General features: G+C 36.4%; 2 protein-coding genes across 2 annotated transcripts in view; both read right to left on the bottom strand.

Moving 5' to 3' along the window:
- Positions 1-18,176, bottom strand: part of LOC121736537 (zinc finger protein 836-like) — a 37,874-nt gene extending 19,698 nt beyond the window's left edge. The window contains exons 1-14 of the mRNA XM_042127799.1: positions 17,997-18,176; positions 16,546-16,726; positions 13,924-14,022; positions 13,350-13,438; positions 11,965-12,042; positions 10,722-10,818; positions 9,798-9,836; positions 9,153-9,245; positions 7,627-7,758; positions 6,761-6,934; positions 6,268-6,560; positions 5,783-6,010; positions 2,911-3,109; positions 2,704-2,831 (exon numbers count right to left, since the gene is read on the bottom strand). Coding sequence (XP_041983733.1) covers positions 2,704-2,831; positions 2,911-3,109; positions 5,783-6,010; positions 6,268-6,560; positions 6,761-6,934; positions 7,627-7,758; positions 9,153-9,245; positions 9,798-9,836; positions 10,722-10,818; positions 11,965-12,042; positions 13,350-13,438; positions 13,924-14,022; positions 16,546-16,726; positions 17,997-18,067 — 1,901 coding nt within the window. The 5' untranslated portion in view covers positions 18,068-18,176. The remainder of the gene's footprint in view (positions 1-2,703; positions 2,832-2,910; positions 3,110-5,782; positions 6,011-6,267; positions 6,561-6,760; positions 6,935-7,626; positions 7,759-9,152; positions 9,246-9,797; positions 9,837-10,721; positions 10,819-11,964; positions 12,043-13,349; positions 13,439-13,923; positions 14,023-16,545; positions 16,727-17,996) is intronic.
- Positions 1-21,123, bottom strand: part of LOC121736544 (zinc finger protein 184-like) — a 107,059-nt gene that overhangs the window by 75,844 nt on the left and 10,092 nt on the right. The window lies entirely within an intron of this gene.

Here is a 21,123-nt window from a genome sequence, read left to right as displayed (position 1 = left end):
AAGTAAAGCTAAAGAAAATGAAACTGCATAACAAAAAAACAAAAATATTCACAGCTGAACAAATAACCTCCACCTTTGGAAGTCGGTTAAGAAGTCGAAAGGCCTTCAGCAGGGTACGACCTAGTCTATCAAGGCTAATTTTAATTTTTTTATGTCCTTATTATTATTATTTTATTGGTTTTTACCTTGTTGTTTGTACATTGTTTGTAGTGTACTTTTTCTTTAATGTTTAATATCTGTGTTTATTTGTTTAAGTGTAGTGTGATGTGAATGTGTGTTGAATAAATGTTTTTATTATTACTAGCTATTTGACCGAGCTTTGCTCGGTATTCGATAAGATACGAATAAAATGACATTTTCTAAAAATTATTCCTAGCTAGATTGATTTATCGCCCCCAAAACCCACTATATACTAAATTTCATGAAAATCGAGAGCAAAGCGAGATAATATCACTTCTTCGACTAACTTAGAAGCGACTGTTGTAGCTTCTTGGTTCGGTATGGCGAACACTTCGGGCCATTTAGTGAAGTAGTCCATGACGACCATAAAATACTTGTTTCCTGATTCCGTTACAGGAAATGGTCCAGCTACGTCAACTGCAATTCGTTCCCACGGTGCGCCAACGTTATACAATCGCAGGTTCCCACGGCTCCTGATCTGTGGTCCCTTCATTGCAGCGCAAGTAGTACATTTGCGGCACTAATCCTGTACATCATCTCGACAATGCAACCAGTAGAATCGTTCTCGCACTTTTGTTAACGTCCTCTTGACTCCTAGATGACCTCCTAATACGCCATCATGCATTTCACGGAGAACATCCGGTACTCTCGTTCTTGGGACAACTATCTGAAGATGGAACTCTCTGCCGTTAGTCTTCTCCAATTTCCGGTAAGTATTCCGTTTTGAAGTATCAGACTGTTCCATTGCGCTCAGTACGCCTTAGTGACAGTGCCAGTGGGTGCAACCTCACCCCAGATTGGGGTGTTTACGTCACCTTGTTTCTTCCATGTGATGATGTGCCGAAGATCGTTATCTCTTTCTTGAGCCTCCCTCGTAGCATTACTCTCCCAGAGACCCAAGGGACTTGTTCTCGTTAACTTAAAGAAGCCGGGTGCCATCGAAATTCTCATAGTATACGTAATACCAAAATCATTTTCTCATACGACAATATTTAAGTTACTTTTAGTTATTTTTCAGCTTTAAATATTACCTAGGTTCCTGCACAAAAATTCACTACAAAATATTTAAATAGTAAAAAAATATTTTTTAGAGTTTAAATATTTTGTAGTAAATTAACCTAGGTAATTACTATTTTATATTTTATTTCTCGACGTTTCGGCAGTGTTGCAACGGCCGTGGTCACGAGGGGAAACGTCGAGAAAAAGTATGTACTCGTAGTAGCATTACTACTTGAATATCACGTTAAGTCCCGATTAAAAAGTTTTAATTACTATTACTATTAACTCAAACATGTTAAATATTTTCCTACGAGAAAATGATTTTGGTATTACGTTTGTATAAGAATTTCGATGGCACCCGGCCCCTTAATGTTACTTCATTAGATTCCTGCTTAACACAATGTTTGCAGTCTTCCGAACACGGCCTCCTTGAAAGTGCGTCGGCATTCCCATGCGCCTTTCCGCTGCGGTGTTCCGTCTTGAAGTCATACTCCTGGAACTGTTCGATCCATCGAGCTACTTGACCTTCTGGGTTCTTGAATTGCAGTAGCCACTTCAACGCTGCGTGATCAGTTCGCAGTAAAAACTGTCTGCCGATGAGATATGTGCTGAAATGTTGTAACGTCTTTACAACAGCCAAGAGTTCTCTTCTTTCTTTTTCTTGAAGACTTTATTCACTACCACTTAGTCCAACACTAAGCACTAAGTCCAAACACTAATCACTAGGTCCAATCACTAAGCACTATCACTGTCCTAGGTCGTAGCCAAGTCGAAGGTTTCACTGGTTCACTCACTTTTGATCACTTGTTTTCACTTCGAAGTCGCCTTGAAGATCGCTCAGACTAAACTGAATTACCGGTCCGTCTACCTGCGACTATTTATACGGCTGAGAGGAATTCTGGAAATTTCCATTCTAGATCATACACAATTCGCGTAAACAAGTGTGGGATGTTTCTAGAAAATACGCGCATATTGTAATCGTACACCTAACGTCATCTAGTATCGAGTAGGGGATTTATGTTGTCTGTGTTCTCTCGATAAGTTTCGCTGGTTTGACGCTAGATAGCACTACGTGTCCGTATCCGTAACAGTACTTTGCACTGCAGCTAATAGTCAACAAAATCGCGTAACAATGGTTCCCGCATTATAGCACGAAAGTAAAGGTCGTAAGTCGCAAAAATGTTTTTGACGATTACTTAAAAATTAAATACAATATTTTACTAATATTTCCTTTAGCCATTGTTTTATAAAGTGTGTGAATGTAGTAGTGCAAGTTCTTTAATGATAAGAATTAAAAAGTGTAACAGATATTTGGTAAAAAGCCCGGAAATATTCATTATTTCGAAAAATATAACTATCGAGTCAAAATAAGTGAATCGTGTTTAGTCAATCGTTAATCGTCTTCCGGGATCGTAATACTTATTAGAAAACACAGCAAAATTTGGCAGCCCGCTCTTAATCATACTGTAAATTGTAAAATATAGTTTCAAAATTTCACTAAAAGTAGGTAAGTTTAACTCTAACCTGTGGTGCGCGACCAGGCCGCAAACTTTGCAGGTGTACCTGGTGACGTGGATTTCGATGTGCCGACGCATTTTATTCTTCAGCCGGAACCGTAACTTGCACAACGAACACATGTAGTTGCCGCATATCTACACACAAATACACATTTTTATTTGTTAAAAAAATGTGTGATAAAAGCATAATTTCCAAATGTAATGAAGCCGTTACCTCGGTGTGCCGCACGGCGTGCTTGGCGAGCGTAGTCTCGGACAGGAACCCCTTGTAGCAGAGGTCGCACTTGTAGGGCGCGTCGAGGTAGCGAGAGGAGCGCGCGCGCGCCGCCATCGCCGCCTGCTGCTCCTCCGGCGTCAGATGACGGATTTCGAAACGGGTAAGCAGACTCGACACTTTGGGAACTTTCGCCGCGCTGAAAGTGATGATAGTCTATAGTACAAGCTAAATCGTTTTTAGGGTTCCGCATCCAAAGTGTAAAAACGGGACCCTATTACTGAGACTTCGATGTCTGTCCGTCTGTGTGTCTCCAGGTAGGCGAGCACTTACCTCAATCCGAAACGATAACCTTGTACACAACCAAAAACCAAGCGTTTTTGGTTGTGTACAAAACACTATACGTCGCAATAAGATTCATTTCAGCTTAACATAAAACTGTAGTTTCTAGGGGCGGAACTTCTCTATTTTTCATATGTTATTTACATATCTTTCGAAATAAATATTGAGAAACAAAATTGTTCGCTTCAGACCTTTTTAATATAGATTCACTAACAATTTATTCAAGTAAAATGTGATACGTCTTATATTTCGATGATAAAGATTTTTGTCGGTGGTGAGTTTGTAAATTAATTACAGCCGAAGTATTACGTTTTATTAAAATGTTTATGGTTTGAACACTTTTAAGTATTGTGCTTTATATGTCTTATTTTTACATTTCGTTATTATATACTAGGTAAACCGGGAGTCAATAATGAATAAATAACAAAATGGGGTTTGTCCTCGCCTTAAGAACCGTTTTAGGTAGACTTCAAAATTTTTCACAGATTTGTGTATATCTGTTACCGCTATAACAACAAATACTACATACGAAATAATATTAATATTCAAGAGGGGATTCCATACAACAAACGTGACTTCTTTTTTTTGCTCGATATCAATAATGGCAACAGGTAGGCACTTGATATTTTCACAAAGACTTTAATTATATGTCTACTTGAATAATTAATAATAATAATATAAAATAAAAATTTAAGGGGGCAATTACAAAAAAAATTAAAAGTGTTCATAGGCCTGGAGATGGTTACATAAAATTCTTAGTCATTTGTACCAGGCTGGTGGCTCTACAGGGGTATAATTACGTGAAGGCAAAAAGAAAATGATGGTCATAGCGCTCGCAGTGGCAGCCCAAACGCGTGGGCGTTAATAAACGATAAATAAGGATAAATAACGAGTGTCGAACGATTTGTTCCACAAAAATGCTTGTATTTTCAGATAGTCGAAAAAAACTAAGTAGGCGGTAGCGTAATGCCATACTTGTCGGGTGCGGCTTACAGCCCGCCATACCGTCGCGAATACATTAATTTTAATAAAAAAATTTAGCCATTTGTACCAGGCTAATTTTTGCATAGCTAATCATCGTCGAGTTGCCATTCACGAAAATCACCTTGCCATACTTTTCTGACAGGTCCCAATGGCCGCCATACCACTGCAAAGGTGTAATTTTTTTTTTTTGCCAAACGATTTGTACCACCCTGAAACTTTTTTTAACAGTTCCCTGTATGATCGTAAAATAGGAGTCTGATAATGCCATTTCTGTGGGAGGTGGCGAATGTGAATAATATTTTTTCAAAAGCCTAAGATTTTATTCGTAATTCGAACGTTTTGTACCAGTATGGCACCACTTGACAATAATGGTCACATTGTATCGTATAATTTCCAAAAATCCAAATGCCATACTGGTACAAATCGTCCAAATTTTATCACTTTTTTGCTCAAGTCCGACAATCCCAGCCCCATGATTACAATCTGTAAGAATTTTTTTTAGGTACAATTTCCAAAAATTCAAATGCAGTATACTGGTACAAATCGTTTGGCGAAAAAAAGACCATCACTCCTTTGCAGTGGCATGGCGGCCATTGGGACCTGTCGGAAAAGTATAGCAAGGTGATTTTCGTGAATGGCTACACGACGATGATTAGCTATGCAAAGATTAGCCTGGTACAAATGGTTCAATTTTTTTATTAAAATTAATGTATTCGCGTCGGTATGGCGGGCTGTAAGCCGCACCCGACTGATAATACAAGCATTTTTGTGGAACAAATCGTTCAACACTCGTTATTTATCCGACACGTTCGATTAACGGCCACGCGTTTGGGCTGCCAGTGTATGCGCTTTGACCATCATTTTCCTTTTTGCCTTTACGTAATACCCCTATAGAACCGCCAGCCTGGCACAAATGACCAAGAATTTTGTGTCACCATCTCCAGGCCTATCAGTGTAAAGCTTAAACACTTTTAAATATCTGGGACATTTCGTGACTGACGGCCTTCGAGACGATGTGGACCTCGAAAGAGAGCGTAGGGCATTATCTGTTATGGCAAATATGCTGGTGCATAGATTTGGTCGTTGCACGGACGCCGTAAAATTACTCTTTTTAAGGCCTACTGCACCTCTTTTTACACCTGCAGCTTATGGACCAACTACACCAATAAAACATACAATGCCTTACGCATTCAATATAATAATGCTTTTAGAGCACTGTTGCGGCTGCCGCGTTTCTGTAGTGCCTCAGCGATGTTTGCTTTTGCGGATGTAGATAGTTTTGAAGCTATACTCCGCAAAAGGACTGCATCGCTGTAGGCCAGGGTCCGCGGCGGCGGCCACAGTGTCCTGAGAGAGATAGTCGACAGCGGGAATTGTCCTCTGATCGACTTTATGATAAATAGGACTAAATCTCTTTTTAGAATAGAATACTAACATAGCGATAAGTTTCTTTACTAACAATTTTATGGATCTGAGTAATCTGAAATAAACCAATTTTATTTTATTTTATTTTATTTTTTTATTTTATTTAAACAAAACCACATACCTATAGCCATTCGTTTGCACATTTAGATCTCTCTTTGGTCTTGTTCTCTGTGCCGCTGGGACTACTTTTTTCAACCGCTGCCTAGTCGGTTTAGCGTTGACTGGCTTGCTATAATTATGTTCGGCCTGCTGTGATATTACACTATGGAGTTCCTGCTGCTCCTCCGGCGTCAGATGACGGATTTCGAAACAGGTAAGCTGACTCGACACTTTGGGAACTTTTGCCGCGCTGAAAGTGACGATGCTCTACAGGGCCTTTATCATGAGCTCTTAAATCCATTCACTTTACGTCCTTATATTGACTGTATAAGGACGTAAAGTAAATGGATTTAAGAGCTCATGATAGAGGCCCAGTACAAGCTAAATCGTGTTTTTATTAATGGCAACACTGACTACGTTGTCTATGGGGCTTTGTTGTCTTTGTTATTAATTTAGTTTAAAGTTGGTTCTGTTGCAATAGTGTAAAACTTGAACAAAACCACATACCTATCGCCATTCGTTTGCACATTTAGATCTCTCTTTGGTCTTGTTCTCTGTGCCGCTGGGACTACTTTTTTCACCCGCTGCCTAGTCGGTTTAGTGTTGATATTGTTATCACTATGTTCGGCCTGCTGTGATTTATCGCTATGGAGTTCATCACTAATATAAGGTTGGCTCGTATCCATCACATCAATGTCCTGTTTCAAATCTAACATCATTAACTTAACCAGATTATTGGACTCCGGCTCGACTTTGGCGCATTTCGGGATTTTGCATGTGGGGGACGATCCATCAATTTCCTGAAAGATAGTCTCGAAGCTTAGCGTGTGAGCTGTTCTGGTAGGGTGGTGGGGGCCTGGCAGGAATTACATGGGTAATTTAAGAAGGGTTTAGAATACCCTGCTAGTAAATAATAATTTAATATGGTAACCTGGTTATTTAATTTTAAAAATAAAATATTACTCGGGGCAACTGTACCCCACACAGAACTTTCAATTACCAAAGTGGGTCCCTGGTCACGTTCAGATTTATTATTATCCAGTAGCATCTCAATGTGCTTGTGACGTGGATTGTCAAACACTTCTATATTATATTTGTAGTGCTTCACTGTGAGGCTAGACTTCAAATTATAATTTATACGGTCTATGGATTTTATATCACCAACAGTGAGGATCTGAAACATAAAAGTAAAATGATAAATAATAAATATGTTTACATAGATCCGTTATTTTACAAGAACGAAGAAGAGATTAGATTGTTTGATTTTACACAAACTAAAGAGGATGGACAGACTTTTACGACCCCCATCAAGGATAAGTTATATTCTTCAGTGGATAGGCGTTTGTATATTGTAAAATAATTCCTTTATACATCTTTTTAGCAAGGGGTTTGAGTTGAGGGATCTTTCCTTTTTCTAAAAAACAAACTAGTAATTTTTTACTAGAAACTAAAATACTTGACTCGAACGTATCCAGGCGTGCCTTGCAAACAGTAATCTGGCGTTTAGGTTGGTAGAGCAGCCAGCAGGCCAGTAAAATACACAAAGAACTCAAAAAAAGGTACTTTTCGAAAACTTTGGGCAAGGCAAGATTATATTTTGTCGCCATTGAAGATGGTACCAGGTTTTATGTACCATCGAGGAAATTGATTCCTAGGCAGTTGACAGACCAACGCCATTTGGTCGGATCAAGTCAATTCAATGTTAATTGTGATCTGTCGGCTGGGTTTGACATAACGCGACCAAACTACGTAGGTCCGCCATCTGCCTAGGAATCAACTTCTTTGATAGTACATTGTTTCTTATATGATATAAGAAATAAGTTATATCTTATAATTATAAACAACTAAATCATGCCCATCGCTTACATTGTTTACATCTAGTTTATCCGACAGCAGTAATTGTGATGTTTGTGCCTGCTCTTTGAATTTCTTTAACGACAATAGTTTACTGGTGCACTCCCAACACACCATCTGGGGCAGGCCGTCTCTAGCCTGAACCTGAAATATTAATAATATAGTCAAATATCTATTTAGCTCAGTCAACAAAGTAGTTGTAGAATGCTTGAGCGGGAGCCTAAGCAATTTCTGCAGGAACTTATTCAGGGTGGTTAAGGACAAAACATACTAAAAGTCCTGACGTCTAGGAGGTGAGCCGGAGGGAGGGAAGGGCGACAAAGGTCTCAATTTTCGGTTTTTCGTCAATAACTAAAAATATGCATTGTAGCAAAAAATATTCTATTGCAACATTTAAAAGCTCATTAAATTCTCTATAAATTTGATTCTATACAGTTTTTCAAAATTCTCATCCGTTTTCGAACTACACGCTCAGGAAAAGCAAAAATTAAAAAAAGCTATATTTTAAATATGTAGGTATTCCTTTCTAATTCTGTTTGCAGCGACAAAATATTGTTCTTAGTAAAGCCTCAGATCTATAGCTATAGTTCTTGGCGTCAAAATATTACCTTCATTTTTCCACCCTCACTCTTGAGGGGTCAGCTCATTCCCGATGATTCATGATGCTTTTCATACAAATAACTAAGCTGGCAAACAAGAGTATGGTCTACCTGATGTAAAATAGTTACCATAATGCCTATGCGACCAAAGCACCTGTAGCACCAGGGGTGCTACCGGTGCGTTGCCACTTTAAGGGGTGTGATGAAGCGATGGGTGAGGTGATGAGGGATGTAGGGTTCGGTGAGTGAGGCCCTCTCACTCACTGAACGAAGCACAGAAGCGATAAGGCTATTATTCAAACAGAAATAGAAAGGAATATTTAAAAATAAAGCTTTTCTTAATTTTCACTTTTCCTGAGCGTTTAGTTCGAATACGGATGAGAATTTGGAAAAACTGTATAGAATCTAATTTATAGAGAATTTAATAAACTTTAATGTCGTCATAGAATATTTTTTGCTACAACGCATAGTTTTTTTAGTTATTGACAAAAAAACCAATAATTTAGACCTTTGTCGCCCTCCCCTCCCTCCGGCTCACCTCCTCCGACTTTTAGTATGTTTTGTCCCTAACCACCCTGAATAAGTTCCAGCAGAAATCGCTTAGGTTCCCGCTCACGCACTCTTTATCCTCTTTTGAGCCATTCCTTAACCGGACTAATTGCCACACATATCAAACAATATTTTGGGATGCGCTTTCACTACTTCCTGATAAGAGCCGGATAGGCTATCCACAACCTAACTTGACAGATAGAGTATCTGTCAGATATGCTGCCGAGAAACGATTTTCCTGAATATATGTTCATCAGCTGGATTTATTACTAATTACAATGGAGGCAAGACTTTAGTATGGCCTTTCTTGGGTTTCCAATTATTTAAGAAAAAGATCTGCGAAGAGAACAAGAGAAACAAGCCTATTTTATGTGAAGAAATAATAGGTACCGTGACTCCGACAATCATCTTGTACAGGTGATGAAGGTTGTGGTCCCTGATGTTGAACATCTTCCTGTCCATGGCCAGGCACACTCTGCAGGTCTGTAACATACTCATCATGAGGAAAGTATACTACTTTTTATAACACTGTCAGATCTCTAAAAACATGCAACGGATTTAAATGCTGTTTTTAACATTCAGTGATAGAGAAAGATTTATGTGTATATGTATATATATGACACATGCAAAATCCATACTAACACATATTACATAATATTATAACTGCCAACATGTTTCTGTCTGTTACCTCTTCACGGCCAAAACTTTAATCCGATTTTGCTGAAATTCGGTACGAAGTTTGAGTCTCGGAAAAGGGCATGGGACACTTTTTTCCTGGAAAAATGTTCGGTTACCGAGCAATAAACGAATTTTAACGGCAGGGAGTTGCGGCCGTCAACTAGTTTAGTGGATATGGCAAAATAATACTTGTGAATATTTATTACCACTTGCCACAAGAACTACCGAACATAATATTTTGGATCAAATATATGGCATGGTAATTATTTAAGGTGCATTAACACAGACTTATATTTTTATATACAATTACAGGTTACGTTTTATAGTACATGAAAATATTGTTAGTTTGTTACTTACTTTAAATTCGGCTTTTGCCTGCAGATCTTCATCTGTGTTCTGCAAACATTTTATATTTATTTTATCAATTATAGTAAAAATAAAATTAGTTTTCACATTAAATTATGGGATTAACACTCCAACACAGCTTCGGTGACGGTGGCCAGTTTCATAGAAACCAGGCCTGTTAGGCAAGAGTAATTTTATAGTGCCCAAGTGTGTGTGCAATACACAAGAGCGCTCTCTATTCGTTTACTTTCATAATCCAGTGGGACGGAAGACCGACACGATTGGCAAAAGAACGGGCGCAGGACCGATTTTTTACATGCCCATTCGACGCATAGATCATCTTACTTGTCAGACAAGCAGGTGATGAGCCTGCATTGTCCTAACCAAACTTTGAAATAACATGCTAACAGGGAATCGAGCCCACGACCTCCGAGTCAAGAGCCACGCTCTAATACACTGGACCACCGAGGGTTTCAAAGTTTTCGATCTCAAAATTTTTTTTAAACACTTTCTGAACGTTGATGCTACTGGGGCCTACCACCGGTTCGGGAACTAGCCCGGCGAGAAGAACCAGCGTAAGAAACTCGCACGGAGCCATCTCTTACCAAAAAAGATGGAAAATTACAATGTCATTATGACTTAATAAAAAAATAAATACAAAAGTGTACAATATTACAATAAAGTAATATACAGAAACAGCTCTGCAGGGGGCGACCTTATTCCCACGGTGTAGGGTACTATCATTAATGAAATCAGTAACTTTATAGTATGCTTTGGTACACAAACGTTCTTTACCAACTTTTTTAAATTTATTAATTGACAGATTTTGAACGTTTTCTGGGATCTTATTAAAAAGGCGTATACATTGACCTTTAAAAGAATTTTTGACTTTAGTAAGTCCAGTTTAATATATAAATTAATCCCAGATGTACTTACAAGACACAGGCTGGGCACTGCACCGTAGATTAGCTCCTTATCTCCTGTCTCCGAGATTACAAAGTCAAATTCCCCAAAATGTGCAGAGCATACTGCACTGGAAATAAAAAAAAAATATTTAAGGCAATAAGCAGGCAAATATGCCACTGCTCTCTGAAAGAAATTAATTTATAGGCAGATGATAACCTACATTACTTTACACTACATTACACTTTATTATTTTACACTTGAACTGGTTTGGACACTAGAGGATGATTGTATCAAAACCGGTTGTGTAAAATACTAATATTGTAAGAATAACAAACATTTACAGTGGAACGTGTGCAAGAAAAATGTATAATTATAGAGATAATTAAGGTATGTCATACAGCAAAAGAAATTATACGATATTTCGACGACCTCTGTGGCTCGGTTGGTGAGCATGTTGGTATCTCAAGCCGGGGGTCGCGGGTTCGAATCCCACCGAAGGAACAAAAAGTTTTTCAAAGTTCCTGGGTCATGACTGATGTATGTGTATTAAATATGTGTATCATATAATAAAAATCTTAAATATATCTTATACATAAAATTCACGTGTCACAAATCACAATGTTAGGCCGCGTACTCCTCCGAAACGGCTTTACTGATTTTAACCTTTTATATGCATATTCAGTGGGTCTGAGAATCGGCTACTGGGTACTTATTACATTGATAAGTGCATTTGTTGAATAAATAATAGTAAATTATTACAACTCGAGACTTACGGCGACCATTGTTTGTGCGACGGGATAGCGATGGGCGTTGCCATGGTAACTTATGTACTTAATTAGTCACTTCAATAAAATAATATGGTCGAAATACTTTATATTATGGCAAAGCAAAGTTTGCCGGGACAGCTAGTGTAGGTATAATATAAAAGTATTAAATATATTTCCGTTATCTAGTACCTGTAACACAAGTCCTTCAGGTACTAGCACGGGACCAGACTGATGTGTGATTTGTGAAGCATCCATACTTAATATATAAGTCTGCTTCTATACATCAATTTATCTCATGACACCTTATGCAAAAAGTTGTTATATAATACAATAACTGGTAATAACTACATTTATGAGCAGAATTGGGTTGGGGATGATACTCTAGTGCGAAGGAGTCACAATAGATCCTCATGGGTCGCAGTGACGTCAGGGCTACAGCGACCTGCCTTCTTTATATTAAAAAAAAAACTACTATTTTATACTACTTTCATAAGTTTTAACCTTACCTGTTGGGCCGTAGCTCCCACTCAGGTGTACTAATAGCTTCGGTCCATAACTGTCTCAAATCAAACTCTTGTGGTATTCTGAAAGAAAATAGTGCAAAACATCCATAATATTATAGTATATGGCATATAAGTTTCTAAATTGACTTTAACTTCAGTCGAAGTCATCTCATTATTAAACATTAAGGCGGGTATAGACTAATGTAACGAGCAACATTTCTTACTAAACAGTGAGTGAGATTCATACTGACAGCTGACTGCATGGATGAGTCCGATAAACTTTTCTATGAGAAAAGTTTCGGTGCTGCTGCGTTTTCGAATGCTTGACTCCTGGAATTGTTGATATGACATCTCTATGGCTCCTCGTACATTCAACTTTCATTTTTTGGAATTTGTTTTTAATAAAGTTAATTTAAAAACTGTGGTGAACTTGTCCGACAAGAATCGTGCTGCGTATGGAGTTTCCACCACCCCAAAAATGTCGATATGACGTCATTATGTCTCCCTGTACATTTTAAAGGGGTTCGAACATTTTTGTACGGAGCCTGGCATATCTAGCCGCCGCGGGCCCTTTTGATTTTTTCCGAGCACGATAAAAGTGGTATATTTAAATAGAGGACACTTATAGAAACAAAAAATATTATATAACATGGTATCCTAAAGTGTCACGTTTCCGAGATATTTGGAAGTAAAGATCGCCATTTGTGTCCTTGGTCATATTTACTTCTAAATATCTCGGAAACGTGACACTTTAGGATACCATGTTACATAACATTTTTTGTTTATATAAGTGTTCTCTTTCCAAATATACCACTTTTATCGTGCTCGGAAAAGATTAAGATGGCCGGCGGCTAGATATGTCACAAAGGTTCGTACCCCTTTAGTAGTTTTCGATTTAAAATAAAGTAGGGTACTTAAATGACTAGCGATTGGACAGTACCAGTCATTGAAAAAAACACAATATTTATTAAGGTTGCTTTAAAAACTGCCTGTTTTTTAAATAATAGACCGCCTGATTTTAAAGAAAAACAGGTAGTTTTTAAGCAACCTTAATAATTAATACTGTAATTTTTATACAACAATTACACAATGTTAGGACTTAGGAGACAGATTGTAATATTAAATATGGGGAAAAAAGAACATATTGTTTAAGAACAGTATATTATAATTCTTAGGTAAATAATAGCAATGTTGGCCCAATACAACTTGATTAGGTTAGATAGCTAGCCATCGTGGTTATTTTTTTTGTGAACCACCCAGAAATTACTAATTATTGAACCAAAAAAATGGGGTAGGTTTGTAAACCCCCTTAAATTTTATTTTTTTTGTTATATGACACTGTTAATGATTTATTTAAAAATAACTTACAATGAAGAAGAACTACTTACTCGTAATATGCAACATCGGCAGGTGGTGACGAGTTTTCATTGTTGGCACAGGACGATACACAACACTTCATTATTTTTAACGTGGACACCTGCAAAGCAATCGCGACTGTAGTCTAAGAACAAAATATAAGCAACCGGGTGTGAAACGTTTGAAAAGTGTATTTTCAGGTAATTTACAATGCAATATTTAATACATAATATAAGTTCTACATATATTTTTATAAATATTTAAAAGTTTAGCAAAAGTTTTTATTTAGTTTTACATGTAACCTTTTTCCCAAAATAAAGGCTAAGAAAATATTTACTCTAGCAATAAATAAATTTGACACAACTAATTAGTTATCTAAAGGCACAATTATTGTATATAATGTATACTTAATTATTCTTTTTTTTCCTACCTTTTTTTTATGTTTTTCCAGAGATAAAAGTATTATAATATGCAAAATTTATTGTTGTAAATAGTTCTTCATTCAATACATTCCTTCAACTATGACTGTATAATATATGTATATTATTTATATTGTTTTCCTACAAGAGGTTATGAAATGTGAAATAACATTTATGGAATACTTACGAAATTTAAAACTTTCTTTGTTATAGGAGTTTTCTTTGGAATATTTTCTTCTTGTTTCATTTCTTCTTTTAAATTAGATTCCCCTTGACCAGTACTTGACTGAAAAGTAATATAATCAACATCAAACACTATAGTACAAATGCAATGCTGTAGCACCTCCATCGGGGGTATCACAGACACAATAGATGGGTTGGCATTTGAATCACGCATGTTTTTTTTTTTATAATAAGTGTTTGAAGTTACGTGTGACGTAGTTATTTTTTGTAAACGTGTCTTTACTATTAATTTTTTACTATATTATAAGTAGTTACGTTTTGTTTTACGCGTAATTTGTGGTAAAATATTTTTAAGTGTCATAAATATAAGAACAGTGTACAATACTTAGGTGATGAATTATAGCAATGTATCACTCCATGCTGGCCCAATACGACTTGGTTGGGTTAGGTTAGATGGCTTCGCTACGCTACGCTCCTGCCTTAGCCATGGTTATTCTTTTGTGAACCACCCAGAAATAGCCTACGCGGGGCTTCGTCGACTAATAATTGAAATTTGAAGCCAGTTGTTACAATATAATATATCTATATAAACAAGAAATGAAACAGCGCTTGCGCTGTGTTTCGCCGAGTGAGTTTACCGGAGGCCCAATCCCCTACAATATTCTCTTCCCTACCCTCCCCTATTACCTTATTCCCTCTTAAAAGGCCGGCAACGCACCTGCAGCTCTTCTGATGCTGCAAGTGTCCATGGGCGACGAAAGTTGCTTTCCATCAGGTGACCCGTTTGCTCGTTTGCCTCCTTATTCCATAAAAAAAATCTATAAAAAATATAGAGGGTGCAATTAAACCTTTAGTTATTTTGCCAGGGTGCAAATAAGTGTCTATTACAATTTGTTACGCAAGGGCGATAGGGCATTGTATTCCCGCAGCGTCGGAGCTGTATATTTACAACGAGCTTTTGCCCGCGGCTTCGCTCGCGTTAGAGGATACACCAGGGGCTAGAGAAATCTTAACCGATTGAAGTACTTTTTTTCATTAAATATTAAAGAAAGGCTTGAGCTGTGTTCCTATGTTTTATTTTTTTTGTATAATCTAGCCAAATCTTCTGGATGTTTGAACATAGCGGAAAATCTGGCCATTTTTTTTGGGTTTTTGAACATTCATATCTTATTTAATAATTAAATTATGAAAAAAAGAAAACAAAACATAGAGACATTGTATTAGTGGCCGTAGATATTCAGGAAAAAAATTATAACTCTACTAGCATTATCCAGGGAGGAAACAGGGGACAACGTTTGTATGGAAAAAAGCGCGGTGTGGACTCCTCTTAATAAGTAAGTATTATTATATACAAACTTTCATCCCCTATTTGAACCCCTTGGGGTTGGAATTTATCAAAATCCTTTCTTAGCGGATGCCTACATTATAACATCTACCTGCATGCCAAATTTCAGCCCGATCCGTCCAGTGGTTTGGGCTCTGCGTTGATAGATCACTATGTCAATCAGTCAGTCACCTTTGAGTTTTATATATAAAAGTACAGATACAGATATAGTCCATGGAAATCGTACCATAAAAAGGGTCTTCACTTGCATCAATTAGGGTAGTTCTGATTTTTTTATGTTGTATGTAATGAGGTGGTAATAATAAATATAATTTTTCCACCTCGAAATCCTTCCGGAACATTGTAAAATTCATGAGAAACCATTAAATTTTTGATCAAAAAAAGTTTTTGCCATTTTTTACGACCTGTTTAATGGTAGAAGTCACTAGAAATTATTTTAAAGTTGACTAAATTTGCAACTAAACGAGAATAGTTGGGTCTCGAATCTCGATAAACTGGATAGTTTCAAAGATACAGTATATATACCTATACAGTAATACTGTTCAAATGTTTGCAAATTTTCCAAAATAATTTTTTTTCGAGTTTTTACAAATTCTCGTCCATGTGGTCAAATATTGATCTACTTATATACTTTATTAAAGAAGACAAATTTTTTAACAAAACGAGACCAATTTGGGCGTAAACGGATGAGAATTTGGAAAAATGTCATCATAGAATATTAGTGCTACAACGCATAGTCTTTTAGTTATAGACGAAAAACCAAAAATTTAGACTTTTGCCCCCCCTCCCCCAAAATACACTATACAACCTATAAAAAAATCAGAACTTGGGGTAGTTCTGATTTTTTGATGCAAACCAAAATGTACCAATTCCATGAACTAATATAAGGCATAGAAACGACTTTGCCCACACCCAAAAAAAAAAAAATTTTTGTTGTTAGTCTACTAATTTGGTTGTTTTATTGAACATAACCTCAAAAAAATAAAAAAATATTTATCGTGGTAACTACTGATTTCCTAACTTTAGGGAGGGGGGAGGGGGGTCCCCCTCCCCCCTCCTTTCCCGCCCCCTCCCTATAATGCGTAATTCAAATGCAACCCCCAATAATGCAGAAGCTGGCTGCCGCTTGGAGATTGATAGGTTAAACAAACTGCTGTGTCACTTTTAATTTACCTTCTATTGTTTATGCTTTAAAAAGGCAGAACAAAGTTCAGAATTAATAAAAAATAGCTATCACAATATGAGTGGATCATAGCACTAATATCTCAAATCAAAAAGTACCTTTCTGTGATACTGTACAGGTATTGCACCATCTTGCAGTCTAATAACATCCAATGTGGTGTTAAACGCACTTTTATGAAAATGTAAGGAGCAAATAAATATGTCTTTAACATTTGGCCTTATATTTTCTGTTCCGATGGCTTCTAACCATTTTTTTCTCATATATTCAGATTTTGGTAACCTGAAAAAAAGTATGATGAAATTTATCAACCTCGGTAGAAATGCTTACCAGTTCTTAAGAGTTTATTCATATTTATATTATGCTAAGTACTCACATACGGTTTTGCTCGATCCAGCAATCATGTAGAGTAAAACCATGGCTTGGGCTTTCAACCACACATTTAGCATTGCTCGATAGTTTTCCTCCAAATCGAAGGAAACTACATATATTTAATTCCATCGTGCCTGCAAGGGGCTCGATGCGAGCCTTCGAGCTGTGAGTTTTGCGATCCATACTGTGGTTTTTGCTCGATTTGGAGTAAAACTATAGTGAGTACTAAGCATTATAGAACAAGGCTTCCAAAACTTATTTGTACTGTGACGCCCTTGGGACTTTTCTTTATGACGTCTTTACGACGAATCTTCAAGTCTCACCCAGCCCCCAAAAACACTTTCCAATTTTAGAACCAGCCTATCATAAAAAAAACTATAATTTGGACATTTATATTTTTATTAGGATATAATGACCAAATCAAAACATAAGCATAAAATTAAAAGAGATATTTATAAAAGATATTAAAGCAAGCAAGGCTGGCTAATGTGAAGTATGCGCTTGCTTTTCTGAGCATAGCTTCTATTTCTGAAACTGGGGATTGCAGTCATTTCCTCTCATTTGAAAATTTATCAGAGTATAGTTTATGTAGTATTTTAAAAGAAAAACATAGTCAGCTGACCATAACACAATAGATTATACCTCAGCTGGCTCCTTGAACATGAACAAAATTATTGTATTTTTAATGATTTGCTCTCAGCTAAAAATTTACCTGGTGATCGTTTATATGCTACTATGAATGAAAATTAATATCAGCTTGCTGTATCTCAGTGGAAAGTTTCTCAGCTGGTATCTTGAAAGGTGTAAGGAAACAGTATCTATACCTACTAAAACTTATCAGCTGACGACTTTTCCACTGACTTACATTTTTTAATTGTTTACTAGAGTATTTTAACAATACTCTGACATATTTTCAAATGCGGAAATGACTGAAATTTTTTTTTCTTCATCTTTGGGAGGCTGCTACTGCCCACCCCACCAACGGAGTCGCAGCTGACGGTCGCTAGTATTCATAGTATAAGTCCCTTATTCGTTTTACGAAGTTTCGGTTGGGCTTGGGAGGAACTTCATCATGAAAATCTGTCACTAGCCCCAGGTCTATTATTATTAAATAAGCACATACGAAGTCAAGTCATTAGTAAAATGACAATTTTTTTAGTAAAAATATAATTAAACTTACCGATGCAACGACAAACTTTTCTGGTTTTCCTTTCTTCTTGAGCCACATCCAACAACACTGCACTTAGGCATTATCAATTATGTCTTTTCTAATTTCTTGTCCGTAATCTTTACACACAGTAATAAAACAGAAAATAGAAATATCCGTGAATTAATTTTTAATGTAAACTGTAGAGTTCGACAAGGCTGTTTATGAACGTGGCGAGAAAAGGAACTAACGCTTCTATCCTACAAAATCGTCATTTTTGACAGTTCTCCTTTACCAGCAGCGCCATTGACCTACCAAAGAGACTATAGACTGGAGAGAGCCTTAAAGAGTCTGGCCATAAACTTATAATATACTGTCGTATAGACCACCTGACAACCCGAAAATGCGTGACCATTTTTGATATGTCAATGTGTGCGTGTGCTAGTGATGTATCTTTTACTATCGATAGTATAGTATTTTGCTATCGATAGTTTAGTCCGTTCGAGTTATTTTACCTGAGTTTCTATAAGAAATAAATAATATGCAATTTTGACAGATTTTGTATTTCAAATTAGGTACGGTATCATAAATTTTAATTGGCAAAAAAGGTGACGATTGAAAAGTAGATACACATTTTCGTTTGGAATGATTTTTCAATCGTCATTCGTCGGATATGTTATGACTTATGACATAAGGTTCTTATAGGGGTAAATAATATACACATAACACATTATAAAGTTACTTAATTATTACTCAGGTAAAATCTATCTGGTAAATCAGCCCTTACATTGCTGCATTGAAAGTAAACGTTGAAAGTAAACAACACACATAGTATATTTTTTTTTTCTTAAATTAAATACATATCATAAAATATCATAATACTTTTGGGAGTGCCTCCGCTGCCGGCGCCGGCTCCCAAAAAATATATCAGTAATGGGAACTACGGTAAGTATACTGCCGGCAGCCGAGATATAAAACAACGACTGCCGGCGCTGGCACTCAAAATGGGAGCCGGTGATAATGCGTAAAGCGCTAGGTCCCAGTGCCGATACACAAATTTTAAAAAGAAATAATAATTATTCGACTTTACCGACTTCCAAAGGTGAAGGTTTGGTACCTATTTGTTCGGCTGTGGATATTTTAGTTTTTTGTAATGCATTTTCTTAGCTTAGCTTTACCTTAGCTATCTTTTTTCAGCTACCAAAAAGTAAGATTTTACACTACAGCTACAGTTATAAACTCCTTGGTATACTTCCGAAGGTACTGAACAGAACTTCAGATTCCTTATACATGTTAGAGAGTTTCAGCGTTGTTTAAAGAAGCCTTTGCTTCTTTAAACAACGCTGAAACTCTCTAACTTGTATATTGTCTTTAAATGCTACTATGCAGATCACATTTATCAGCATCTTCATCATCACCACCATTAACCCATCCAAGATTCAAGCCCCATACGAGCACCGGTGATCGCGACAACAATAGAATACAATAGCATTTCCGAGAATCCCCGATCGAAGGATTCAAATAATTATGCATCCTTACAATTATTATGACCTTATTATTTGTACTTTTCATAGTCATTTAGCTCAAGTCTAATGTTTTTGATCATTATTCTGTTTGACAAGCGATGTTTGCCGAATAGGCGCCGCCAGCCTATTCGGCAAACATCGCGTGACTTCGGCAAACTTCGGAGTTCGGAAAACGGCGCCGATATAACGAATAACTCCCTAATACTTTTTATTACAATCATTTTTAACCGACTTTAAGGAGGAGGTTAGACGTTCGGCTGTGGATATAATATTTTTATGTATGTTCAACGATTACTCCGCCGTTTGTAAACCGATTTGAAGGTAAAGACAATAGTAATATTATACTTAAATGAACTAAAAATTATTAAATAATCCTTATTCTGTATTCAGTATTTCTGTTCTCAATCTTCATAATTTTGAAGTCGGTACCAGTCCTATTAAGTATAATATAAGTTGCACTTATACCTATTCTGTCAGAGAACTGTCTATTATATTATTGAAAGCTGCATTCAATGAGTATTAGATTCAAGTGACTGATCTGTGAAATCCTGATTTTATACTAGATATGTCAAAAGATAATTATTACTTAAAAATAATCGTTAAAATAAGATAATATGTCCTTTTTAAGGTGATAAATATAAAGGTAAATGATTTTTATTTTAGTTTTATGTTATTGTAAAATATCGATAAGCTTAACGATAAATTTGATTCAAGCACTAGCGTATATGTAAAAAAATTTAAAGAAAATTTTTTCTTCAAAATTTGTGTAATATAAGAACAATAGTAACTTTAGTTACGCAAAATATGAAAGTAAAAGGGAGGATTCACAATATTTTATTTGAAATAGAGAACTAAAGACAGAATATAGCAAAAATAAACACATCGTAGCAATTAGGACATGAAGATTAATTACGTGTGAAATGTATATTTTTCAGGGTTATTCCTATGATTTACACTGCAATCACTCACAGCACAAGTTATTATTGTTATATATAATAATATTTGTTGAAAATAACATACGATTTAAATAATAAATTGCAAATACCGAAAGGGCATAAAAACGATTGACGACTTTTAACGATCTGTCAAATAAAAGTTGTTACAATTTTCATTAGACTGCCTCTCTCTTTTCATCTTGTTATATTCCATAAAGGATTTTCTTCTCGCTCGCACTCTTTGTTGATCTATGCATTATAAGTTTATGGTTGAAAACATATATTATGCGTTTATGGTTGAAATAACAACTTTCCCTTCACCCTTCACAGCAGACAGTTGACAATTTAGGTAGGTACCTACCACTGACCACAGATTACGTTACTCTAGAAACAATATTTTGCTTTAATTTTGCTTGTTCTGATTTTTTCTGTTTCATTATTATATCTTGTATTTGCATGGTCGCATGAAGTCATCACTCATCAGTCATCACCCGTGCCCAGTGCATGGCAACCAGTTTACGTTTAAATCACTGTTCACATCTTTCGCCTTAACTCTGACGCTGGCAACTCCTAAATTGGCTTACGCCAAAAGAAGAAGAAGAAGAAGAAAAAAGGGATGACACAATAATGTAGCCACTTTTTAATTTCTTCACTTTTTTTACAGACTACATTGATTTGTCATAAAAATTTTTCAATATA

This window comes from Aricia agestis, chromosome 19, assembly GCF_905147365.1.
Source record: "Aricia agestis chromosome 19, ilAriAges1.1, whole genome shotgun sequence".
Lineage (NCBI taxonomy): Eukaryota > Metazoa > Arthropoda > Insecta > Lepidoptera > Lycaenidae > Aricia > Aricia agestis.
Note: the sequence above shows the minus strand (reverse complement) of the source record. Positions and strands in the feature narration are given on the sequence as shown.